The sequence below is a fragment of the Cololabis saira genome, chromosome 7 (genome assembly GCF_033807715.1).
Source record: "Cololabis saira isolate AMF1-May2022 chromosome 7, fColSai1.1, whole genome shotgun sequence".
NCBI lineage: Eukaryota > Metazoa > Chordata > Actinopteri > Beloniformes > Belonidae > Cololabis > Cololabis saira.
Window position 1 is genome coordinate 23,350,206 of NC_084593.1, and position 20,615 is coordinate 23,370,820.

Sequence of the window (20,615 nt, forward strand, 5' to 3'; positions counted from 1 at the left end):
ATTGTTTAGCCAAAAATAGATACATTACCTCTTCATTATCCATCCTGCAAACGACCGCTGAAAACAGAAAAGTCGTTTTGAAAGTCCGTCCCGTCTTCTCTCATCAAAACAAATGCAGCGGCGGGGACGGGGGTTTTCCGGCAGTACGCGCTGGTGCTCATGGGAAATGGAGTGTTCTTTCTGGTAAAGCACTACCGATTTTTGTCCAAAGGAGGCGCCAAACTCAACAAAGCTGAAAGTTCCGTTGTGCTGCTTTAAGATAACTGCTGTTAATGTTACTTCATTCCACGAACCTTAATGCTAGTTTCAGGGGTGAATTTACCCACAGCTGTGTCTCTAAGCCCCGCCCCCCGCGATGACGCGGCTCAGTGCGGTTGTCAGTCACGTCGGCTTCAGAAAAAGAAACAAGACCAGCAGAGTTTTGGTGAAAGCACTGGATGAATACTATTATTTCTGAATTATCAGTCTGTCTACACATTGGGCAGCATGTGGCAGCGGAACTACAGCCTTGACTGTAACGTAGGCTGAGGAAATGATGCCGGCTAGCCCGCTAGCTTAGTTTAGCCTCACACACTCCGGACAGCGTTGCAGCTAACAAGCTTTTAACAACTTATTATTCAAGGTAATCAAGTTTATTTTTCTTTTTATGTTGTGTTTCACAACACTGTTTCTTATAGGTTTGCATGATTTGCTTATAAACTTTACAAACTAAGTCACATTTAAAGCTTTACATCAATTCAGGTTTTTTTTGTTATATAAGTAGATGTTAGAAGTTACTCTACTTTAACTTTCTTTTAAAGATAATCAAGGCAGATCTTTGTTACCTCAAGTAAAAATGAACCTGATAGCCCAGTTTACTGACTTAACCAGTCATCTAAAATAACATCAGCACGGTCTTTTCATTTCTTTGAAGATTCTGATCAGACTTGACAAGAACAATAACAAAAATGTTATCTGGCCTTTTCAGTTTTATCAATAAATACTTTTCTTGAACTTTGTTCATCAATTTTTTCCTGACGTACAGGATTCTTTGATTTGCTGTCATGTCAGTCTCGTAAAATATTTTGTCCATAGAGTCATCGGGTTGATGTTTTATATGGATGCAATTACAATTTAAAGGACTCCTGTGACTGATACTGCAAAACTTACTGTAAATGGCCCAACGTTGTTGTGCAAAGTGCAGATGAAAATCAAAGATAGACTTGTTGAAATCATGATTGAGTTGACACCCGGCTATGGTTTTCTTTAAGAACATAATTTTACCTGCATTTTTTTATTACATGCAGTGACATTCCTTATATGAAGTTTATGTATACAGTTGAAATAATGCTTCGACTTTAATTGTGATGGTGGAAATGACTCCTTATGGGGGAAAAAATGTCTTTATGTTACATGTGAGCAAATGCATGACCAGTTTTCTTTTCTTGTCAAGTAAATATGTTTAAACTTGATACATTGATGCAGTTAAAGCTCAGATTTCTTATTTTACGTCTTTATGGGTCTATTATGTGATTATTTTGAATACAATTTAGAGTAGAAATGTTGGTAGCCTTAAATGAATCCTTTATAAAAGAGCTGAGGTGTCCAATTTCTAATAGTTTTCTTATTGTGTTGTAACAATAAGCCTGAGAAGTTATCGATTCCCATACAAAGCATGTTTTATTAATAAAACATCTTTACTGATCACAGTAAGTGGATTATATCTGATGATCTGGGGAGGGGGGTTCTCTCTCTTTTCTCTTTTCTCTCTTTCTCTCTGTTTAACATTTTTTAAAGGTATTTTAAAGGTTTTATTTATTTATCTATCACCTATAATGTTTTTATTATTTTTTTTATTGTTGTGGACTGATTATTTTTTAGCCTTAATCCTTGAACTTTTATCTTTTTATACATTTTATATATTTTATATTGTATGTCAGGGTGCATTGGTCTCCCAGTTTTTATTTTTTGGTCTCCCAGTTTTTATTTATTTGTTTATTATGCTTATTTTTCAATCAAAATGTCAAAGCACCTTGTATTTCATGTACCTGGATGAAAGGTGCTATATAAATAAAATTTGATTGATTGATTTAGACCAAGTATGACGCTCACAGTATGTTTTAATAGCTTGCTTTTTTATTTCAAATTGAAGAGCTTCTTCCTCCCTTCTTTAATAAACTTGAATGTTGCTCTCTGCTCCATCTATGTTGTTATTTTAAACCTGAGTAAATATTGTCCTTTTGTGTTTTTAGGCAAAGCAACCATGACGCAGAAAACCAGTCTGGTTTCAGTTTCCCTCAGGGTGGAGGGTATGACTTGTGGCTCTTGTGTCCAGTCCATAGAGCAGCGGATTGGGTCATTTCCTGGGGTGATACATATAAAAGTAAGTCCAACTTTCACATGCAAGGGTAACGTTTTACGTTTGGTGTCATTCAGCATTTTTAGTTATATTTTAAGATGCTGTTCTCTTAAATTGATGACTTGTAATTTCTAGGATGTTACTTCCACTTTGTAATCAGGAACTGAAATGACTACCATTAAAGTTTTGTGTTGGGTGTATTTTTTGATGCTATATCAAAGTCATGCAGTCAAGGCAGAGACGTACTCCATACACATTATTATATTACCTTAATGTTACAGCCTATCATGCTTTTCATACTGCCTCAGGACTGGACAGTTTGATTTAAAACTGACTTACCTCAATGTAGCCATAAGGGACAGCTTAATTGCAACAGTGCTGGTCTGCTGTTTTGTTTACTGTGTGTTTACCCCTTGGGCTGCGGTTAAATGAGAAGATAATGTAATACTGTGTTCCGGATAGTGCTCTGCCCTTTGCAGGGCTGTGACAGGGGGTCAATGAATATGCTGCACCCGCAGGAAATTGAGCCTTTTGTTCCATCAGTCTGTGTAGAAATGATCTGCAAGACGGGAATTGATTTTTTTTTTTTTTTTATTTAATTTTTTTTTCTTTTAATAGTAGAATGCTGAATTTCTCATTGTTTTGGGGTCTCAGTCTCAGAAAACGTTAATCCTTCAGGCAGCTACAAACTCTCAGTACTAAACTCTTTCAGCCAGATTTTGTTCTCTTATGGAAAAGTCATGTGATCCCTTCTGTATGTCACATGCTTTTTTTCTTTGGCTGAATAAAGAGGGTTGAGGGTCATCATGTTGAAAGAACATGCTCCTTTCACATGCTTTATGTATTGAAGGCTCAGTGTTGAGACAAGACATATTGAAAGTAAAGTAAAAAAAAAAAAAAAGTAGGAAAAGCATTGTTGGAATAGAATTTAAGTTATTGGATGTGGTCATGTGAAGCTGTAATAATATGGATAATTAATTCTAATATATCTTGTCTTATGTACTATTGACAATATATCTGTGTCTCGTCTCTCTGTTCTTCATCCTCTCTTTCCTATCTTCCTTTTCCTGCTCTACCCGTTTGGCATTTGGCAGGAGCATCCCCTTAAAGGGGAGTTTTTACCTGCCATTGTTTATTTAATAATTGCTCGGGAGTGATGCTCTGGGTGTCTGGAAAGTGCCTAGAGACAACTTGAACTAGGGCTGTGCGATTAATCGATTTTAAATCTAAATCGGATTTATTAATCACAATCGATGTTAAAAAAAGGAAAAATCGGAAAATCGATGTTCCTTTTTTGCAGCTGGCTGCATTACAGACACAGCTCGTCTAGTCATCTTGGTTTGGTCAAGAGAATTGTAAATGTTGTCACTTTACTAAACTCAAGGAGGATTTACAGTATCTTTCAATTGCACTTCATTCCCAATAGGGAAATGTGTTTGCTATTTTTCTTTAAAAATAAAGATAAAATATTTGAAACAATTTTTTCCATTGTCTTTTGTAGTTTTACCAAAAAAATCGAAATCGAAAATCGGGTTTTCAGAGAAAAAAATCGGGATTTAATTTTTTTACAAAATCGCCCAGCCCTAACTTGAACTGAATTAATAATAATAATTTATTTTTTATATGTATTATTTGAACAGTCTCTGAACTGATTCCATTGAAGCTGCGGTATTAAACATGCCTGTTTAAACAACCAGCTAAATCCAGCACTTAACTTAAGCCAAACAGAGCAGCATTAAGGGAAAGCTACCTGTGGCATTTCTATTTGGTGGGGTTGGTTACCCAATAAGTAGGAGAATTAAAGGCTCTGCTCAAATTTAAACAGTGAGTCTTTCTTTAAATCTTTTACAATAACTTGGTAAATTGTCATTTTTAATGCTAAAGCTTTGCTTTTTACTTTCTAGGTGTCTCTAGAGGAGAAAAGTGCATATATCGTCTTTGACCACAGTCAACACAGCTCCGAGTCTCTGTCAGAGGCTATCGAGGATATGGGCTTTGAGTCAAGTGTACCCGAAGGCAGCGTAGCCACACCGGTGTCTACAGAGACTCAGCTGATCGCCCCATCAGGCCTGACACCTGCATCCCAACAGGAAGCGCTGGAGAAACTGTCAAAAACTCATGGGGTGTTGGATGTCCGAGAAAACCTGCCCCAGATGGGTCTCAATGTCACTTTTATTCCTTCTCTGGCTTCCACACAGCAGCTGAGTGAGGTGGTGGCCAGTGTAACACCTATGGAGATCCAAACTCTAAGTAACCCTGTGCAAAATAGCCTAAACTTGTCTCCGTTGGAGACAGCAGGAGGTGGAGTAGCGCTTCTGAAGTTATGCATTGAAGGAATGACCTGTCACTCGTGCACCACCACTATCGAAGGGAAGATTGGAAAACTGAAAGGGATTGAAAAGATCAAAGGTGATGTACTTGACCTGTTCACATGTACAGAGCTACAAAATATATTATAACACAGCTGTTTTATTGCACGTCTTAAACATCAGTGCTGCCATGTTGCTGTATATCGACCAGGCTCTGTGGAGCTCCACCCTAACAGACTGGATTTGACTATGACTCACAAAATCCTTACACTGGGATTGGAAGAAGTGACACGTATAGGATTATGAACAGATAGGATTATGTTTGCAATGACACAGAAATGTCACTGTGTCTAAAGTGAAAGTTTCTGAACGCAGTTTTTGTGTTTTTTATATTCTAGACACATTCCTAGTATGTACTTTGCCATCGTCGAGCTGTGCTTTTGTCCAAATACAAGAAAACTCAAGCAGATTTATTCATTTATGGCTAGATTTAATAGAAATATTTCTGTCTTCTATTCACATTAATGAATGAATGAATGAATCTTTTATTTCGGCTTGTACACACTTTTTTACAAAACAAGATGAAAAGGTAAAATAAACATTTCTTTTGCCGAAAAGGTGCAGGCTGAAGTAGCTTATAGTGCCTACCCTTTTTATCTTATGATCAGCTTAAATATGAGACATTAGCATTACTCCGTGGAAACAAACAATACATAAAGAAGACAAAAATAAGTAAGACAAAATATAAAATTGACGTTTCACATTCTAGAATGTTTTTGATAATATATTTTATAATTATAGTGTTTTATATTTATTTACAGTATTTTCTTTAAACATTTCCTTAAACTTGAAGATAGAACTGCACATTTTTTATTATTTTATATATTCACATCTCTTTTTAATATTAGTTCTTGCTGTCGTCATCTCAAACATGAGTTTCCCCCTCAGGTCATAGCAGGTTTCTTTTATTTGGAACAGGTCCTGAATGTAGTTTGGAAGCAGTTTCTGCTGGGCTTTAAAGGCAAATAGAACCGTTTTCTGCTATGTCATATTCTTGTGAAATATGTACAATTTCTTTTTTTTTACCTGTCATTTCTGTATTCTCCACAGTTGTTTTGGAGTCTCAGGAAGCTACAATCGTCTACCTGCCGTACCTCATTCCCGTAGAGACCATCATCAGCCAGATTGCTGTGGCTGGCTTTAAAGCAGTCGTCAAATCCAAGCCCCGCACCTTGCAATTATCCCCCAAGGACATTGAACGTTTTGTTGATTCTCAAAAACAGACAGTTTCTTCACCGTCAGAGACGTCAGAGGAGACGGAAATCTTCATAGATACTACACTTGTCATGCTCGGGGTCAAAGGCATGCACTGTCATTCCTGTGTGGTCAATATTCAGGACAACATCTCAGTGCTGCATGGGGTTTCCTCTGTGGAGGTCTCCCTGGAGAAGGAGAAGGCTTCCATCTGTTATGACCCTTTAAAGGTCACAGTGACTCAGCTGCAGCAGGCCATTGAGGCGCTGCCTCCAGGAAACTTCAAGACTGAGGCCTGGGACTGCTCTGATCCTCTCAGTCCTGTATCCACATCACCTGTGCTTCCTACATCAGTATCACAGGCTGCCCGGGCAACCCAAGCCAAAGCTGCTGCTTCACAGCCTTGTTTCACACAGCCTCTGGTGTCGGGGGTGACTATTCATATTGAAGGCATGACATGCAATTCCTGTGTGCAGTCCATTGAAGGAATGATCTCCCAAAGGAAAGGGGTGGTGACCGCACAGGTCTCTCTGGCTGAACACCAAGGTGTGTTTGAGTATGATCCTCTCCTGACCACACCAGAAGAGCTGAGGGAGGCCGTAGAGGACATGGGCTTCGATGCTTTTCTACCTGGTAAGAGCATAAATGGAAATAGTGAGAGTACTTTATTTCTGATTTTAGGTTTACATGCAGATACTCTAAACAGCTCAATTGTCTCCTGGTGGTAGGGATGGGCGGTATGGACTAAAAAATGTATCACGATCATTTCTGGCATTTATCCCGATAACGATAAAAATGACGATAAAAAAAATACCAATTCAACTCCACCTTTGTAACTATAAATCTATCACCCAATTCAGTGTTTGGAGCCCCCAAAACACTGCTCTAAAAGAATACTAAATGCTACTAAACTACACCAATTAAATTGAATTAATAAAAACCAATTAAATTAGTACACCTGTACTGCAAAACTGTAATGACTCAAATGAAACAAGTTTGAAATGTAAGAACAGATTCAACATTTATTCAAACTGTATGGCTTAAACAGTGGGATAACAGTGCAAACAGCAAAAGTATCATGGTCCTTCAACTTCTCTTAGCTTATAAAATCACAAAGTAGAAAAAAATACAACATGATAAATAAAGAAACAGGACAAATAAATAAAAGTTCACTGAAAATAAAATCCTATCAGTGATGACGTCTTCTAATATAAATAAAATGTGCAAATTAACCTGTGGTTGGAACATGCCACAAATTAGATACTATTGCAATTTTTTTTTCGTAATAGTCAAACGTTATATCAAAATGTAACAACCATTTCCTTCTGTTTTTGCAGACTCTGCATATAATAGAGGATGTTTGCTCCTCGTCTCTCTTTTTAAATCCAAACCATTTCCAGAGCTGGAACCTCGTTTAACAACGAGCTCCTCGCTCTCAGATCCGCCTTCCGCCATGTTTGTTACACAAAAACGTCATCAACGGGAATTTATCCTTTTTACCGCGAGATGACAAATTCTTACCGTGGGGAATTTTTTTGACGGTATATCGGGAACGGTAAAATATCGCCCATTCCTACATGGTGGTGTTGTATTTTTTGAATAGTTGTTACTACAGGGTTTTCTGTTCCTTCAGCCCATCCATGGGAGGTATTTGAACAGTGAGTGGGACATGACATAGCAACATGCAAATAATCAATTATTCTCCTAAACAGAGACCAATTCTTTACTGCCTGCGCCAGATCCAGTATTTTCAAGATCCCCAAGTACAGCACCTGCACAGAGGAAGGGGTTGGACAGTGACCCTCAAAAAGAGACCCCCCGGGAGCAGACTGGAGGCACACACTCTAAATGCTACATCCAGATCGGAGGGATGACTTGTGCTTCCTGTGTTTCAAACATTGAGCGAAACCTCAAGAATGAACCTGGTATGTAAATATTAAAGGGAAAGTTCGTTTTTTTACAACCTGGACCTTATTTCTGGCATTTTTTATGGTCGTATACTCACCCAGGCAAGTTTGGGTTCATTTGGAGTCCTTCGGAAGATATTAGGGTTTTTTTTGCGAGCCGCTTCTCCATATAACGGTAGTGAACGGGGCACCGCGGGACACAGACGATGCAGCATCTAAATAACACATGATTGCCGCGAAACTCGTTCATTTCTTTTATGAATCACTAGATCTGCTTCCAGGACCTGTTGTCTACATCCGGGGTTGTCTGTGTCAGGAAATCAGTTTGTAAACAAGACCTCTGAACTCATGACATCATCTCTGCTCTGTGTACAGCTGGAGTTCCCTACTGTTAGTTTACTGTTAGTGATTTGAAACATGTCTGAATATTTGTCAAATTCTGAGGTTGTGGATGACGACTTTGAATATGATGGACGTCCTTAAAGTTTTGAGCCAGAGTATACGGCTGAAGAGCTCACTAAACGGAGGACAGAGTGCGCGCACAGAGATGACGTCATGAGTTCATAGGTCTTGTTTACAAACTGATTTATTTGTTACACACACAGCGCCCCGGATGTAGACAACAGGACATGAAGCAGATCTAGTGATTCATAAAAGAAATGAACGAGTTTCGCGGCAATCATGTGTTATTTAGACGCTGCATCGTCTGTGTCCCGCTGTGCCCCGTTCACTACCGTTATATGGAGAAGCGGCTCGCACAAAACTCCTAATATCTTCCGAAGGACTCCAAATGACACCAAACTTGCCTGGGTGAGTATACGACCATAAAAAATGCCAGAAATAAGGTCCAGGTTGTAAAAAAACGAACTTTCCCTATAAAGCTGTGTTTCACTGAAGATTATTTTCTTCATTGTATATGGTTGCTGCTGTTGGATTATAAAGAGAAAATCTCAAATGTTTTGCAGGTATCTACTCTGTTCTAGTAGCACTAATGGCTAGTAAGGCAGAGGTCCGTTATAACCCTGAAGTTATCGACCCGTTGAAGATAGTTGAGTGTGTGAAAGAGCTGGGCTTCACGGCCTCAGTCATGGAGGACTACGAAGGCTCGGACGGAAACCTGGAGCTAGTGGTGAGTCGGCGTCAGGTTAATGAGACACTATTTCCAAAGTATAAAAGCCATAAGCAAAGGTTTTTGTATAAGCCTGTATGCAGCATCCATTTCACACTCGGTTACTTCTCTTTCATGTCTAGATATTTGTCAATTTACTTAATTGCTCCTCTTGTTTTTCTTTCAGGTCAGAGGAATGACGTGTGCCTCTTGTGTACACAAAATTGAGTCTAGCCTCATGAAACAAAAGGGGATTATATATGCTTCTGTTGCCTTGGCAACTAACAAAGCGCACGTTAAGTTCGACTCTGAAATTATAGGGCCACGAGACATCATCAAGCTGATCGAGGTATTTTCCTGTCCTTTGTTCCTCTTTCTTGTTTAATGCATTCATTTTGTGTTCTTTCACGGCTTGCCTGTTCTAAATGTGACTCGTACAGTTTTGGATGAGGGAACATGTTTACCGTGCTTCATGTTCTCAGTCACAAGGACCTGAGAGTTAATCTAAGGTTTGTTTGTAGAACCTGGGATTTGAAGCATCTTTAGTGAAGAGAGACCGCACTGGCAGTCACCTGGACCACAGCAAAGAGATACGACAGTAAGAAATGTTTTACTCTCTGCACCCTTAAGCTTGTTTGTCAGTTTCAATCCAACACTTCAGTTTTCATTATCTTTTCTGTTTAACTTGAACTCTTGATTGGTTTATTTATGTATGTATGCAAATATTTAATGACTCGTGTGCATTTTTCTTTTCCCCACATAAAAAAACTTTTTTGTGACCCACGAATGTCTCCACTTCCTCCAGGTGGAGGAAATCGTTCCTTGTGAGCTTGTTTTTCTGCGTGCCTGTGATGGGTATGATGATCTACATGATTGTAATGGACCACCAGATGAGTGCTTCACATCACCACAACGCTACTATGGAGGACCGCAACCAGTACCACTCCACCATGTTTCTGGAAACACAGCTGCTCCCGGGCCTCTCCATCATGAACCTCCTCTCCCTCATTTTCTGTGTGCCTGTACAGGTAAATCCCAGGGATTAACTTCACGTTTTTCCAGGACAAACGGAACTCATTTGAACAGAAGTGGAGAGTTCTGAATAACTGTTTTTTAACAAGTGAATCCAAGCTTTTCTGTTTTTTCCTTTTTAGTTTATAGGAGGTCGCTGCTTCTACATTCAAGCCTACAAAGCAGTGAAACACAAGTCTGCAAACATGGATGTGCTGATAGTTCTGGCCACTTCAATCGCCTTCACCTACTCACTAATCGTCCTGTTAGTGGCAATGGTGGAGAAAGCAAAAGTCAACCCCATCACCTTCTTCGATACGCCTCCCATGCTGTTCGTCTTCATCTCTTTGGGACGTTGGTTGGAACAAATAGCTAAGGTAAAGCACTTGATTATTGATTGTTTTTTTTCATAACTTAAGTGAACTGAGCATATCCAGTGAAATGTATTTATTTGCTGTTTTCCAGAGCAAAACATCTGAGGCTTTGTCCAAACTGATGTCTTTACAAGCTACGGAGGCCACAGTGGTCATTCTCAGCAGTGATAATTCTATCCTCAGGTACTCTTTCTTCTCTGCACCCACAGTTTTTTTTCTTTATAACAAGGTTAGGTTAGAAATACTTTGTTAGGTATTATCCATTTTGAGAACAATACAACCTTGTCCTTTCCAGCTAGAGTTTATTAAAAATTCCCATCTTTATATTTATTTCCTATACTGTCATGGCAACAGTGAAGCTGGAACCAGTCTTTTTTCCCCCCCATATCCTTCATATTTCTCTTTACGCTCAAAGAAAATAATCAAACCGATTTAATGAAAGCTCTTTCACTGTTCGATGTTCTTGTGTGTTCCAGCGAGGAGCAGGTGGACGTTGAGCTGGTGCAGAGAGGTGACGTGGTCAAGGTTGTTCCTGGAGGGAAGTTTCCTGTCGATGGGAGGGTTATTGAAGGACATTCGATGGCCGACGAGTCTCTCATCACAGGCAAGTTGCATTAATATCTATATATATCTGCTAGATGGGCTTGAAGACAGTATTGGCGATAGTTATACGATTAAAAAGTATTCCAGCTAAGTGAGTTGATTCGAGGGGAGCAGTGTGTGCACACTTTAAAAGATTCGTCTGAGGTGTTCACTTTTCTTTGTTTAAAATTATATATGCAGTATCTGCAGTAGTTATGTCGGCACAATTAACCACAGTCATTACCTTTAATATTTTGCATTATCCGTCTTGTCTGCATGTCTGTGTATCTATCTATGTATGGGTCAATGATGAATAAGGATTTTCAATAGGTCAATTTTAAAATAATAAAAAAAGAATATCTATTGCAGTAGTTCAAACATTAAGAATGTTGTGTACACAAAAATGCGTTTTTTGTCAAGATGAATTGGCACTAGCCTTAAAAAAAAAAGTCATGTGGTGCAACCATGATTCATATTAAAAAGATTCATACAAAAATGGTTGTTTTTTTTAATGGTCGCGCCACATGATATTTCATAAAATGGACATAATCAGTCAAACTTTGTTTGTATATTATGATGGAAATATAAATACAAATGTGTTGCAATCTTACACACTACAACACACTTCAGAAATCATGCCAGATAGGGCAGAAGATTGATTTAAAAACATTTAGAGTGATTTCAAAAAAAGTTTTCAAAACAAGAGTCATGGTCAGACGGTCGCACCACATGACATTTTGATGCTTAAAACAACAACAAAATCCCAAATAACTAGTATTTTTTGTAAAATTCAAGTGAGTCCATATGTGGGACAGGTAGGTCATATATATGGTATTTTTTTATCCATTTAATCAATTTTTTAATTGAAAAAAATCTGTTTTTCAGAAAATATAGACGTCACATCATTGACCCGTATACAAGATTTTTGGGTGTTTCTGTGGGAATTAGTTTCTATACGTAGTGCAGAGAATATATGAGGTCAGGCGCTGATATTGGAGTAGATGGCCTAGTTTCTGTTCTGTTCCAGTTCATCCCAAAAGGGCTTGATGGGGTTGAATTCAAGGCTCTGTGAGGGTCAGTCAAGTTCTTCCACACTGAACACATCAAACATGTCTTTATAGTCTTTGCTTTGAGCACCGGGGTGCAGTCATGTTGAAATAAGAAGCCTTAAAGTTGAAAGCATAGTATTGTCCAAAATGTCTTTAAAAAACCCTGAAAAACATCCCCATACCGGTATCCCTCCTCCACCAAACTTCACAGTTGCTACACTGCAGCCAGGCAGGTAACGTTCTGCAGGCACCAACCAGAGAGGCTTGATTCATCACTCAAACGGAACAAAATCCAGTGTTGTTGGGCTTTACACTGCTTCATCTGACGCTTTGTATTGGACTTGTTGATATGAGTCTGGCATGCAGCTACTCAGCCATGGGAACTCATACCACGAAGCTCCCTCTGTACGGTTATTGTGCTCACGTTAATGGTAGCTTGTAACTCTTCTGTTATGGAAGCAATAGAGCGACTGTTTGAGACGATGTGTGTTATTAGTTGTTGATCCCGCTATGTGACTTTACGTGGTTCTTCGGCGTTGTGACTGAGTTGCTGTTGTTACTAAACGCCTCCACTTTCTCATAACATCACTTTTAAATGACTGTGGGATATCCAGCAGGGATGAAATTTCATGAACCATCTTATTACAAAGGTGGGATCATATCACAGTACCATGCTTGAAGTTACTGATATCTACAGAATTACCCATTTTGGATCCTAAATGTTTGTAAATTGATACTACATGTCTAGGTTCTTGATTTTTTTTTTTTTTACACCTGTGATAACAGATCCTATTTAAATGCCTAAATTCAGTAACTAACTGGTTTGACTACATACTTAATAGATCAATTGTGCAATCTTTCTGCAGCAGAGCTGAGTATGTGTTTATATTAGCACAGCTAGTAAAAACACTCGACTATGCTCGACTATGGTCATCAGGTTGACTAGGCTGCCTACAGGTTAGGGCTGGGCGATATATCGAGATTTTAATATATATCGATATATTTTCAAACGCGATATGGTACGAGACAATATTGTTTATATCGATTTAAAAATTTAAAAAAAATTTACTTTTTTTTTTAATGATTTAAAATATACCTTATTTTGTGACAAATTGACTTGAATGTTTTATTTGAAATTTGCACAAATGTTTTGTTATTTGCACAACTGAGAACCTCAGTGGAAAAGTCTGCCTGTTACTGTCTACATTGTATTAATTGCACCGTGTATTTTAATTTGATTGTTATGCAGGGATATTTGTTTTATTTTATTCAAGAAGCATTTTTATTCTATATATGCAGGCAGTTTATTTTTATTTCATTTGTTTTATACATTTTGATATTGTGCAGACCTTAAGGGTTTGCCTCAGAAAAAAATGAAGCTAACAGAGATGCTATGCCATAATGCTTTGGGGGAAACCCCAATTATGGCACAGAAAAAATATCGATATATATCGAGTATCGCCATTTAGCTAGAAAATATTGAGATATGACTTTTGCTCCATATCACCCAGCCCTACTACAGGTGTAGTCTTTGTTTATCACTTGAGCTACATATTTGGTATTTACCCCAGATGAGATTCCTCTTCCCTGACATTGTTGTCTTGTGACTCCAGGTGAGGCCATGCCTGTGACAAAAAAGCCTGGGAGTTCAGTGATCGCAGGCTCCATTAACCAGAACGGCTCTCTGCTCGTCAGTGCTACTCACGTCGGCATGGATACCACACTGTCTCAGATTGTTAAACTTGTCGAGGAGGCTCAGACGTCAAAGGTAAATTGTGCCGTTTGAGATCTGGACTGCATCCATCAGTTTTGAGGGGCATCATTGTCTTAACAGTTTCATTGTTTTCATATTTTTAGGCTCCCATCCAGCAGTATGCAGATAAGATCAGTGGCTACTTTGTGCCCTTCATTGTTGCCATATCTCTCATAACACTGATTGCCTGGATCATCATTGGGTTTTTGGACTTCTCCCTTGTGGAGATGTACTTTCCAGTGAGTTCTTTTCATTATATTCTGCTAGGTTCCTCAGCAAAGCAGGACTGACTTTCAGTCATTGTTAGTGCGGATTTACAAATGTAATATGTTGCTGCATGTTCAATTGTTCCTTTTACTCTTACTTACCACAATTTGTCAGCCGTTAAACTAGCATTAGTAGGAGATAAGATCTAACAGAACTGTTTCTTCCATGTAGGGTTATGACAAAAGCATTTCGAGGACTGAGGCAGTGATTCGCTTCGCCTTCCAGGCCTCCATAACAGTGTTGTGCATCGCCTGTCCTTGTTCTCTTGGGTTGGCAACCCCAACAGCTGTCATGGTGGGCACAGGGGTTGGAGCCCAAAACGGCATTCTGATAAAGGGAGGAGAACCACTGGAGATGGCACACAAGGTGTGGTTGAGATGATACTCTGACACCTCAGTGTACTCAATTATTTAACCCTTGTACTGTGTTTGGGTCAAAATGACCCAATTCTTCTATACTTCTTTCCTCCTGCCATGCTCTCTCCTTCCTTCTTCCTTTCCTCTTTTTTACCCTCCTTTACTCCTTTTTCTTCCTACCTCCCTTCCGTCATTCGTTCCTTTATTACCTTCTTTCCTTTTATCCATTCCTTCTTCCCTCCCTTCTTTCCTTTCTTTCTCCCTTCCTTCCATCTTTTCTCCCTTCTTTCCTTCCTTCCATCTTTTCTCCCTTCCTTACTCCTTTCCCTACTTCCTTCCTTCCTTACTCCTTTCCCTACTTCCTTCCTTCTTTTCTCCTTTCTTCCTTTCTTCCTTCTTTCCTTACTTCCTTCTTTCCTTCCATCTTTTCTCCCTTCCTTACTCCCTTCCTTCCTTCCTTCCTTCCTTCCTTCCTTCCTTCCTTCCTTCCTTCCTTCCTTCCTTCCTTCCTTCCTTCCTTCCTTCCTTCCTTCTTTTCTCCTTTCTTCCTTTCTTCCTTCTTTCCTTCCTTCCATCTTTTCTCCCTTCCTTACTCCCTTTCCTCCTTCTTTCCTCCCTTCCTTATTTTCTCCCTTCCTTCTTTCCTCCTTTTCATTCTTCCTTCCTTCCTTCTTTCCTCCCTTCTTTTCTTCCTCCTTCCTTGACCCGAAGACAGCACAAGGGTTAACAAAACCGTTGTCAGTTGAAAAACTCATTCATTCATTCATTCATTCAGTCATTCATACAATAATCTCTATATATGCAGGTACAGTCAGTGGTGTTTGACAAGACTGGAACCATCACATATGGTGCCCCTAAGGTTGTCCAACTCAAGATTGTTGTGGAGGGGAATAAGATGCCTCGCTCCCGCCTGCTGGCCATTGTTGGTACAGCTGAGAACAACAGTGAACACCCTCTGGGAGCAGCTATCACCAAATACTGCAAACAAGTCAGTGTCTACATCAGTTTAATCTATGCAGACACCTTTTGCTTTTCTTACAAATCTAGGTATTGTGCCAGTCAACTATTCTCATTATTGTAAATTAATTTTCCACATGTGTCCAGGAGCTTGGCACGGAGTCTCTTGGCACATGCATAGACTTTCAGGCAGTATCGGGCTGCGGCGTCCGGTGTCAGGTCAGCAACACGGAGACTATGCTGAGGCAAGCAGACAGCGACAGTGAGGACAACAACCAGCGCAACAGTGTGCTTGTTCAGATCAGTGACACCAGGATGCCCAGCAGCCCCCACCCCCTCATCATGGACCCACAGCCAAGTATGGGAGGGAATTCCTGCCCCAACACATTGCCTCAGTAAAGTGGTGGTTCATTCATTTCTATGTTTCACGTCTTCTCCGTGCAGGCTTGGCTCAAACAGCCACCTATGTCGTCCTGATTGGGAACAGGGAATGGATGAGGAGGAACTGCTTGCAGCTCAGACCAGATGTTGACGAAGCGATGATAGAGCATGAGCGCAGAGGGCGCACCGCTGTTCTAGTAGCTGTAGACAGTAAGTAATAATAATTAACATGAATTCTCTTCGTTTTAACCTATTCTCTACAAAAAATGATATTGAAGAAACACTTCTTGAGTCATTTATCTACCATATTTTCTAGACTATAAGCCGCTACTTTTTTCATAGGTTTTGAACCATGCGGCTTATACAAAGGTGCGGCTATTCTGTGGATTTTTCTTCCACCGCTCGGGGCGCTCTAACCGGAATTAGAATCAAAACTAAGACAAAATAAATGCAAAGAAGAATACGCTACTTCTTCTTTAGCAGATAGAAGTACAAGCAGATTTCAAACAGATAAATGGATAAATAAATACTGGTTATTTTCTCTTGGTTCTGTCCCGTTTTAATCAGCAAAGTTGCTGCCGTGTTAAAAGACACTGTTAGGAAAGGATCTATTTAGGTACAAACATGTACATCATTTACAGTTCAAAATCCTTCTGTACATGTAGTAAATATCTAATCAAACAACATAATTATCTGCCGCTTGCATATCTTTTTTTTTTAAATAGAGCGGATGCGGCTTATAAACGGGTGCGGCTTATAGTCCAGAAAATACGGTATTTATTTATTTTGTGTGCACGTGCAGACATGCTGTGTGCAATGATAGCCATAGCCGACACGGTTAAACCCGAGGCTGAACTGGCCGTCCACACCCTGACCAGCATGGGCCTGGAGGTGGTGCTGATGACCGGAGACAACAGCAAGACGGCTCGGGCCATCGCTGCTCAGGTAAAAGCTCCTTTTAATGAAGAACTTATTGACACTGATCACATTAGTGTATTTACTGATGCTCTGTCGTCTTTCTAAGTGTTCCCTCTGATGGTTGTCTTCCTCCAGGTGGGCATCAGGAAGGTGTTTGCTGAGGTGCTTCCCTCTCACAAGGTGGCCAAAGTGGAGCAGCTGCAGCAAGCTGGGAAGAGAGTTGCTATGGTGGGCGACGGTGTCAACGACTCACCTGCTCTGGCCATGGCTGACGTCGGCATCGCCATAGGAACTGGGACAGATGTGGCCATAGAGGCAGCAGATGTGGTGTTGATAAGGGTAAAAATTGGATTGAAATTCATGTGCTTGATAACATGAAAGGAGCAAACATGGGTTATCAGCTCCCAGGTTCTATCTACATCGTCATACCTCGTCTTTTCCTGCCCGTTACCCAGAAATGGGTGTAAGACATTCTTCCTGGAATGCGTCCTCATAAAAACCCATAAATATATAAAGCCATATCTCTGTTGTCACTCAAGTGCTTAACACTTCCAGTGGATCTCGCTTGGAATGAGGTTTAAATATCTGTTTAGTTTGTTAATAGCCACATATTTAGCTTGTAATTTTTCCCTTCTCATTTACTTTTTGTTCTCTGCAGAACGACTTACTGGATGTAGTTGGCAGTATTGACCTCTCGAAAAAGACGGTCAAGCGGATCAGGATCAACTTCATCTTTGCTCTCATTTACAACCTGGTTGGGATTCCTATTGCTGCCGGTAGGTGCTGCAGAAAGTATCTTGGAGGTTTATTGTTTTATCATGCCATTGACCCTCAGGCGCTTAAACCAGTGTCTCCCAACCTGGGGTCCGGGCCCCCCCTGGGGGGGTGCCAGAGATCTCTGGGGGGGGGGTGCAAAACTTTGTCTGCTTTGAGGATATGCAGTTGTAAAAATTATATTTACACATGTTAAATAAATAAAAAATCATAATAACACACCTAATGGAATACAGTAATCCAAGTCTGTATAAATCCACTTAAAAATATATTTTGGTCATTTTAAAATACTAAGTTATTTATCAGGATAAAAACCTAAAAACGTATTATTATATCATTATTCAACATTTAATCATACTACTACTCCGACAGGTTGTTAAAGGAAAAATGTTGCTCTCATATTAAAAGAGACATTATTCAGAAATATTTTTATGTCCTTGCAATTATTTTTTGTGCGTATTTTATACATTGGTGACGCAAAAGGAAGGTGAGAAAAACAATGTACAGGGTAAACCAAAGAGAAATGTATCAAAAAAACATAATTAATGTTCATTTTTTTCAATTAAAGGTTTGTAACGAATAACTTTACTCTTTTGCTGCTGGTACGTACGGGTTGGGGGGCCCGGCTGGTCTTAGACACAAGTAGAGGGGGGGCTCCATGGAAAAAAGGTTGGGAACCACTGGCTTAAACGATGTTGAGAACAGGAATATTAAGAACCAGTTTTCTTCACAGGCGTGTTCATGCCCATTGGTCTGGTGTTACAGCCGTGGATGGGCTCCGCTGCAATGGCCCTGTCCTCTGTCTCTGTGGTTGTGTCCTCTCTTCTACTCAAATGGTAATTAGATATTGAAAGTTTCATATAGGCCTTTTTTTTACCTGTATGTGCACCGGTTTTCTCTTAAGTGTAATGTATGTCTAACTCCACCTGTTCTTTGTGTAGTTACACTAAGCCTACCGCTGAGCAGCTGGAGGCCAGACTGGGTAGTAGCAGGCGGCAAGGCAGCCTATCTGACGTCAGCGTTCACATCGGCATGGGAGAGATGCGCCGTCCATCCCCTAAACTCAGCCTGCTGGATCGTATCGTCAACTACAGCCGCGCCTCCATCAACTCCCTGCGCTCAGACAAACACTCTCTCAATAGCTTAGTGCTCAGTGAGCCTGACAAGCACTCACTGCTGGTGGGTGAGGCCCTTTGTGAGGAGGAGTTCTGCTGAACACACTGAGCAAAATAAAAGACTTGTCTGATGAGATGGGCAGTAACATTTATTCGAGGCTGGGCCATGCTAAGATAAAAGGGTTACATTGAATTATGGCCCATCCATCTGCTGTAGGTGCCTTGAGGCAGCAGTGTTTACTTGAAGAAAGCTTATATGTCCCTCTGTTTCCTTTTGCTCAACCAGCTGACCACGTGCACTTCAGCTGTAGATTGTCCTTAGTTGAGGTGACTACCTTCAAGGGCACCGTTGACAAACCTTTTTGCACTCTGTTCAGCGCCATGAAGGATTTTTAGAGGCTTGAAGCAGGTGTCCACATCCATGTAGAGTTATAACCCTCTCTGACTGCGGTCATTTGCCTTTACAATCTCCAACAGCAGTCCAAAGACATTTAAACTGTGATGTCCCTTGAACATGTGGATACTACAGACATGTATTTTAAACAGATTTCCTTGAAAGGAAAATTTAAAACACTGTTGTATGATTATACTCCAGACTATTTATATTATCATTATTTATCTTTTTTTTTTTTTCATTACGTCCTTTGTGAAGAATTAAGTTGTTGAATCCAAATGCCAATTTTCAGTTTACAAATATATGTAACCGGTGAGCATAAGAAGTCGATCAAAGAAACCATGTAATAAGTTGGAAACTGAATGCTGTGCAAAACCCAACCGAGTGAGCTGTAAATGTAGTTTTTTTCCTAAGTGCCATTTGAAAAGCCACCTTGGCAAAGTCCAACACATTCCTGAGATAACACTACACAGGTTATCTTGATCTGAATGTGCAGAAAATGTACACTGAGGTCAACCGAGGTCTGCTGAAGGTCTGGTTCTGCACTTTTGATCAATGATAAGTCAAAGACTGTGAACATTACTCAGTTATGTGTAAGCAGAAGTTACTTGTGCTGGTTTTGCTATATTTGCCTGTTGCAGATGGGCCTTACTATGAAAAGGCTAAAATACAAATGCTTTCATGTCCTCCTTGTGGTTACAGTAGATAAGATGGTGTTACTGTTCCTAAAGTTTTATTCTAGTGATACAGTCTGTCTTTTTTTTTCTCCATAGGATCTATGCTAATACACTTGGTAGAGAACACATCAGTACATGCAGAGTAAGTGTAGTTATCTCAGCAGATCCTCCAAACAAGTTACTGAGAAACACTGATGAATTCTTTCCACGTAAAACCAAAATATACAATATATATATCGGAAAAAAAATAAGATCAAGAGTCATTTTGCAATCAACACTATTTAACTTTTAATTTTTCTAGTAAAATTGATAGATATATTACTTTAGTAGGGTTGAATTTGTATAAATTGCAACAACTATTATACTGTTCTAAGTATATTTGTGAGAATCATTCATAACTGTTTGATGATAGAAAGAACCATCACTTTGTGCTGCCACGTGCCGGTGAGCACGGTAATGGGAATCTGTTGTAATTGTGCGATGCTTTCTAAAGACGTCCGTAAGGTTTCAGATCTGTGTGCAGACCACGTTTGCCATCTGTTCTGAACGTCGTGTGCCTTTGAATAAAACGCTTTTGTAACGCGAGTCTGCCTCGTCCATCTCTGACCAGAAGAGGGCGCCGTGGAGCCGCCCGCCCATGATCAACAAAACACCCGCTGGAGGATTTTATCAACTTTATTGTGTCCAGTTAGTAGTTTTAACATTACATCACCCCAGAGTACTGCAAAACAATCAGATACAGATTTTGTGACAGTATTGAAAATATTTTTAAAATTAACACAAGCAGATGAATCCCTCCTCTTGTGTCCATTTGTATCACTTTGGCAGTAGTGACCACTTCATTTGGTTCATTAACGTCCATGAATGTGTGGAAATTATAATTTCAAACAAAAGAGGGATTCGCTCTCTGTAAAATTAAGTTAGATCATGGGATATATATATCTTCCTCCTTCACTATCTATGATGCTCTGAAAATGACTGTGGCGTACCAAGTTTTTAAAAAGTGTGCAGCATCTTACATGTGTTACAACATTGTGCTTTTCTAGACTAGGACACCGTTAACACCTGGAATTGGAGATCTACATTCAACT

At 39.7% G+C, this 20,615-nt stretch overlaps 1 protein-coding gene across 2 annotated transcripts; it reads left to right on the forward strand.

Moving 5' to 3' along the window:
• The first annotated feature begins 362 nt into the window (after nucleotides 1-362).
• atp7a (ATPase copper transporting alpha) lies at nucleotides 363-20,109 on the forward strand. 2 transcript variants are annotated; one of them, XM_061725111.1, is made up of 23 exons: nucleotides 363-622; nucleotides 2,232-2,362; nucleotides 4,243-4,747; nucleotides 5,758-6,534; nucleotides 7,614-7,826; nucleotides 8,774-8,937; nucleotides 9,104-9,265; nucleotides 9,438-9,514; nucleotides 9,722-9,944; nucleotides 10,071-10,304; nucleotides 10,393-10,484; nucleotides 10,778-10,905; nucleotides 13,546-13,700; nucleotides 13,790-13,924; nucleotides 14,124-14,318; nucleotides 15,114-15,296; nucleotides 15,413-15,623; nucleotides 15,710-15,856; nucleotides 16,449-16,591; nucleotides 16,700-16,903; nucleotides 17,223-17,340; nucleotides 18,072-18,174; nucleotides 18,280-20,109. In XM_061725111.1, the coding sequence occupies exons 2-23, from the start codon at nucleotides 2,243-2,245 to the stop codon at nucleotides 18,551-18,553; spliced, it is 4,563 nt and encodes a 1,520-aa protein (XP_061581095.1). In that variant the 5' UTR covers nucleotides 363-622; nucleotides 2,232-2,242; the 3' UTR covers nucleotides 18,554-20,109. The 2 variants fall into 2 exon arrangements, with proteins under 2 accessions (XP_061581095.1, XP_061581096.1); XM_061725112.1 differs by having other exon boundaries at nucleotides 7,641-7,826.
• The last annotated feature ends 506 nt before the right edge of the window (nucleotides 20,110-20,615 follow it).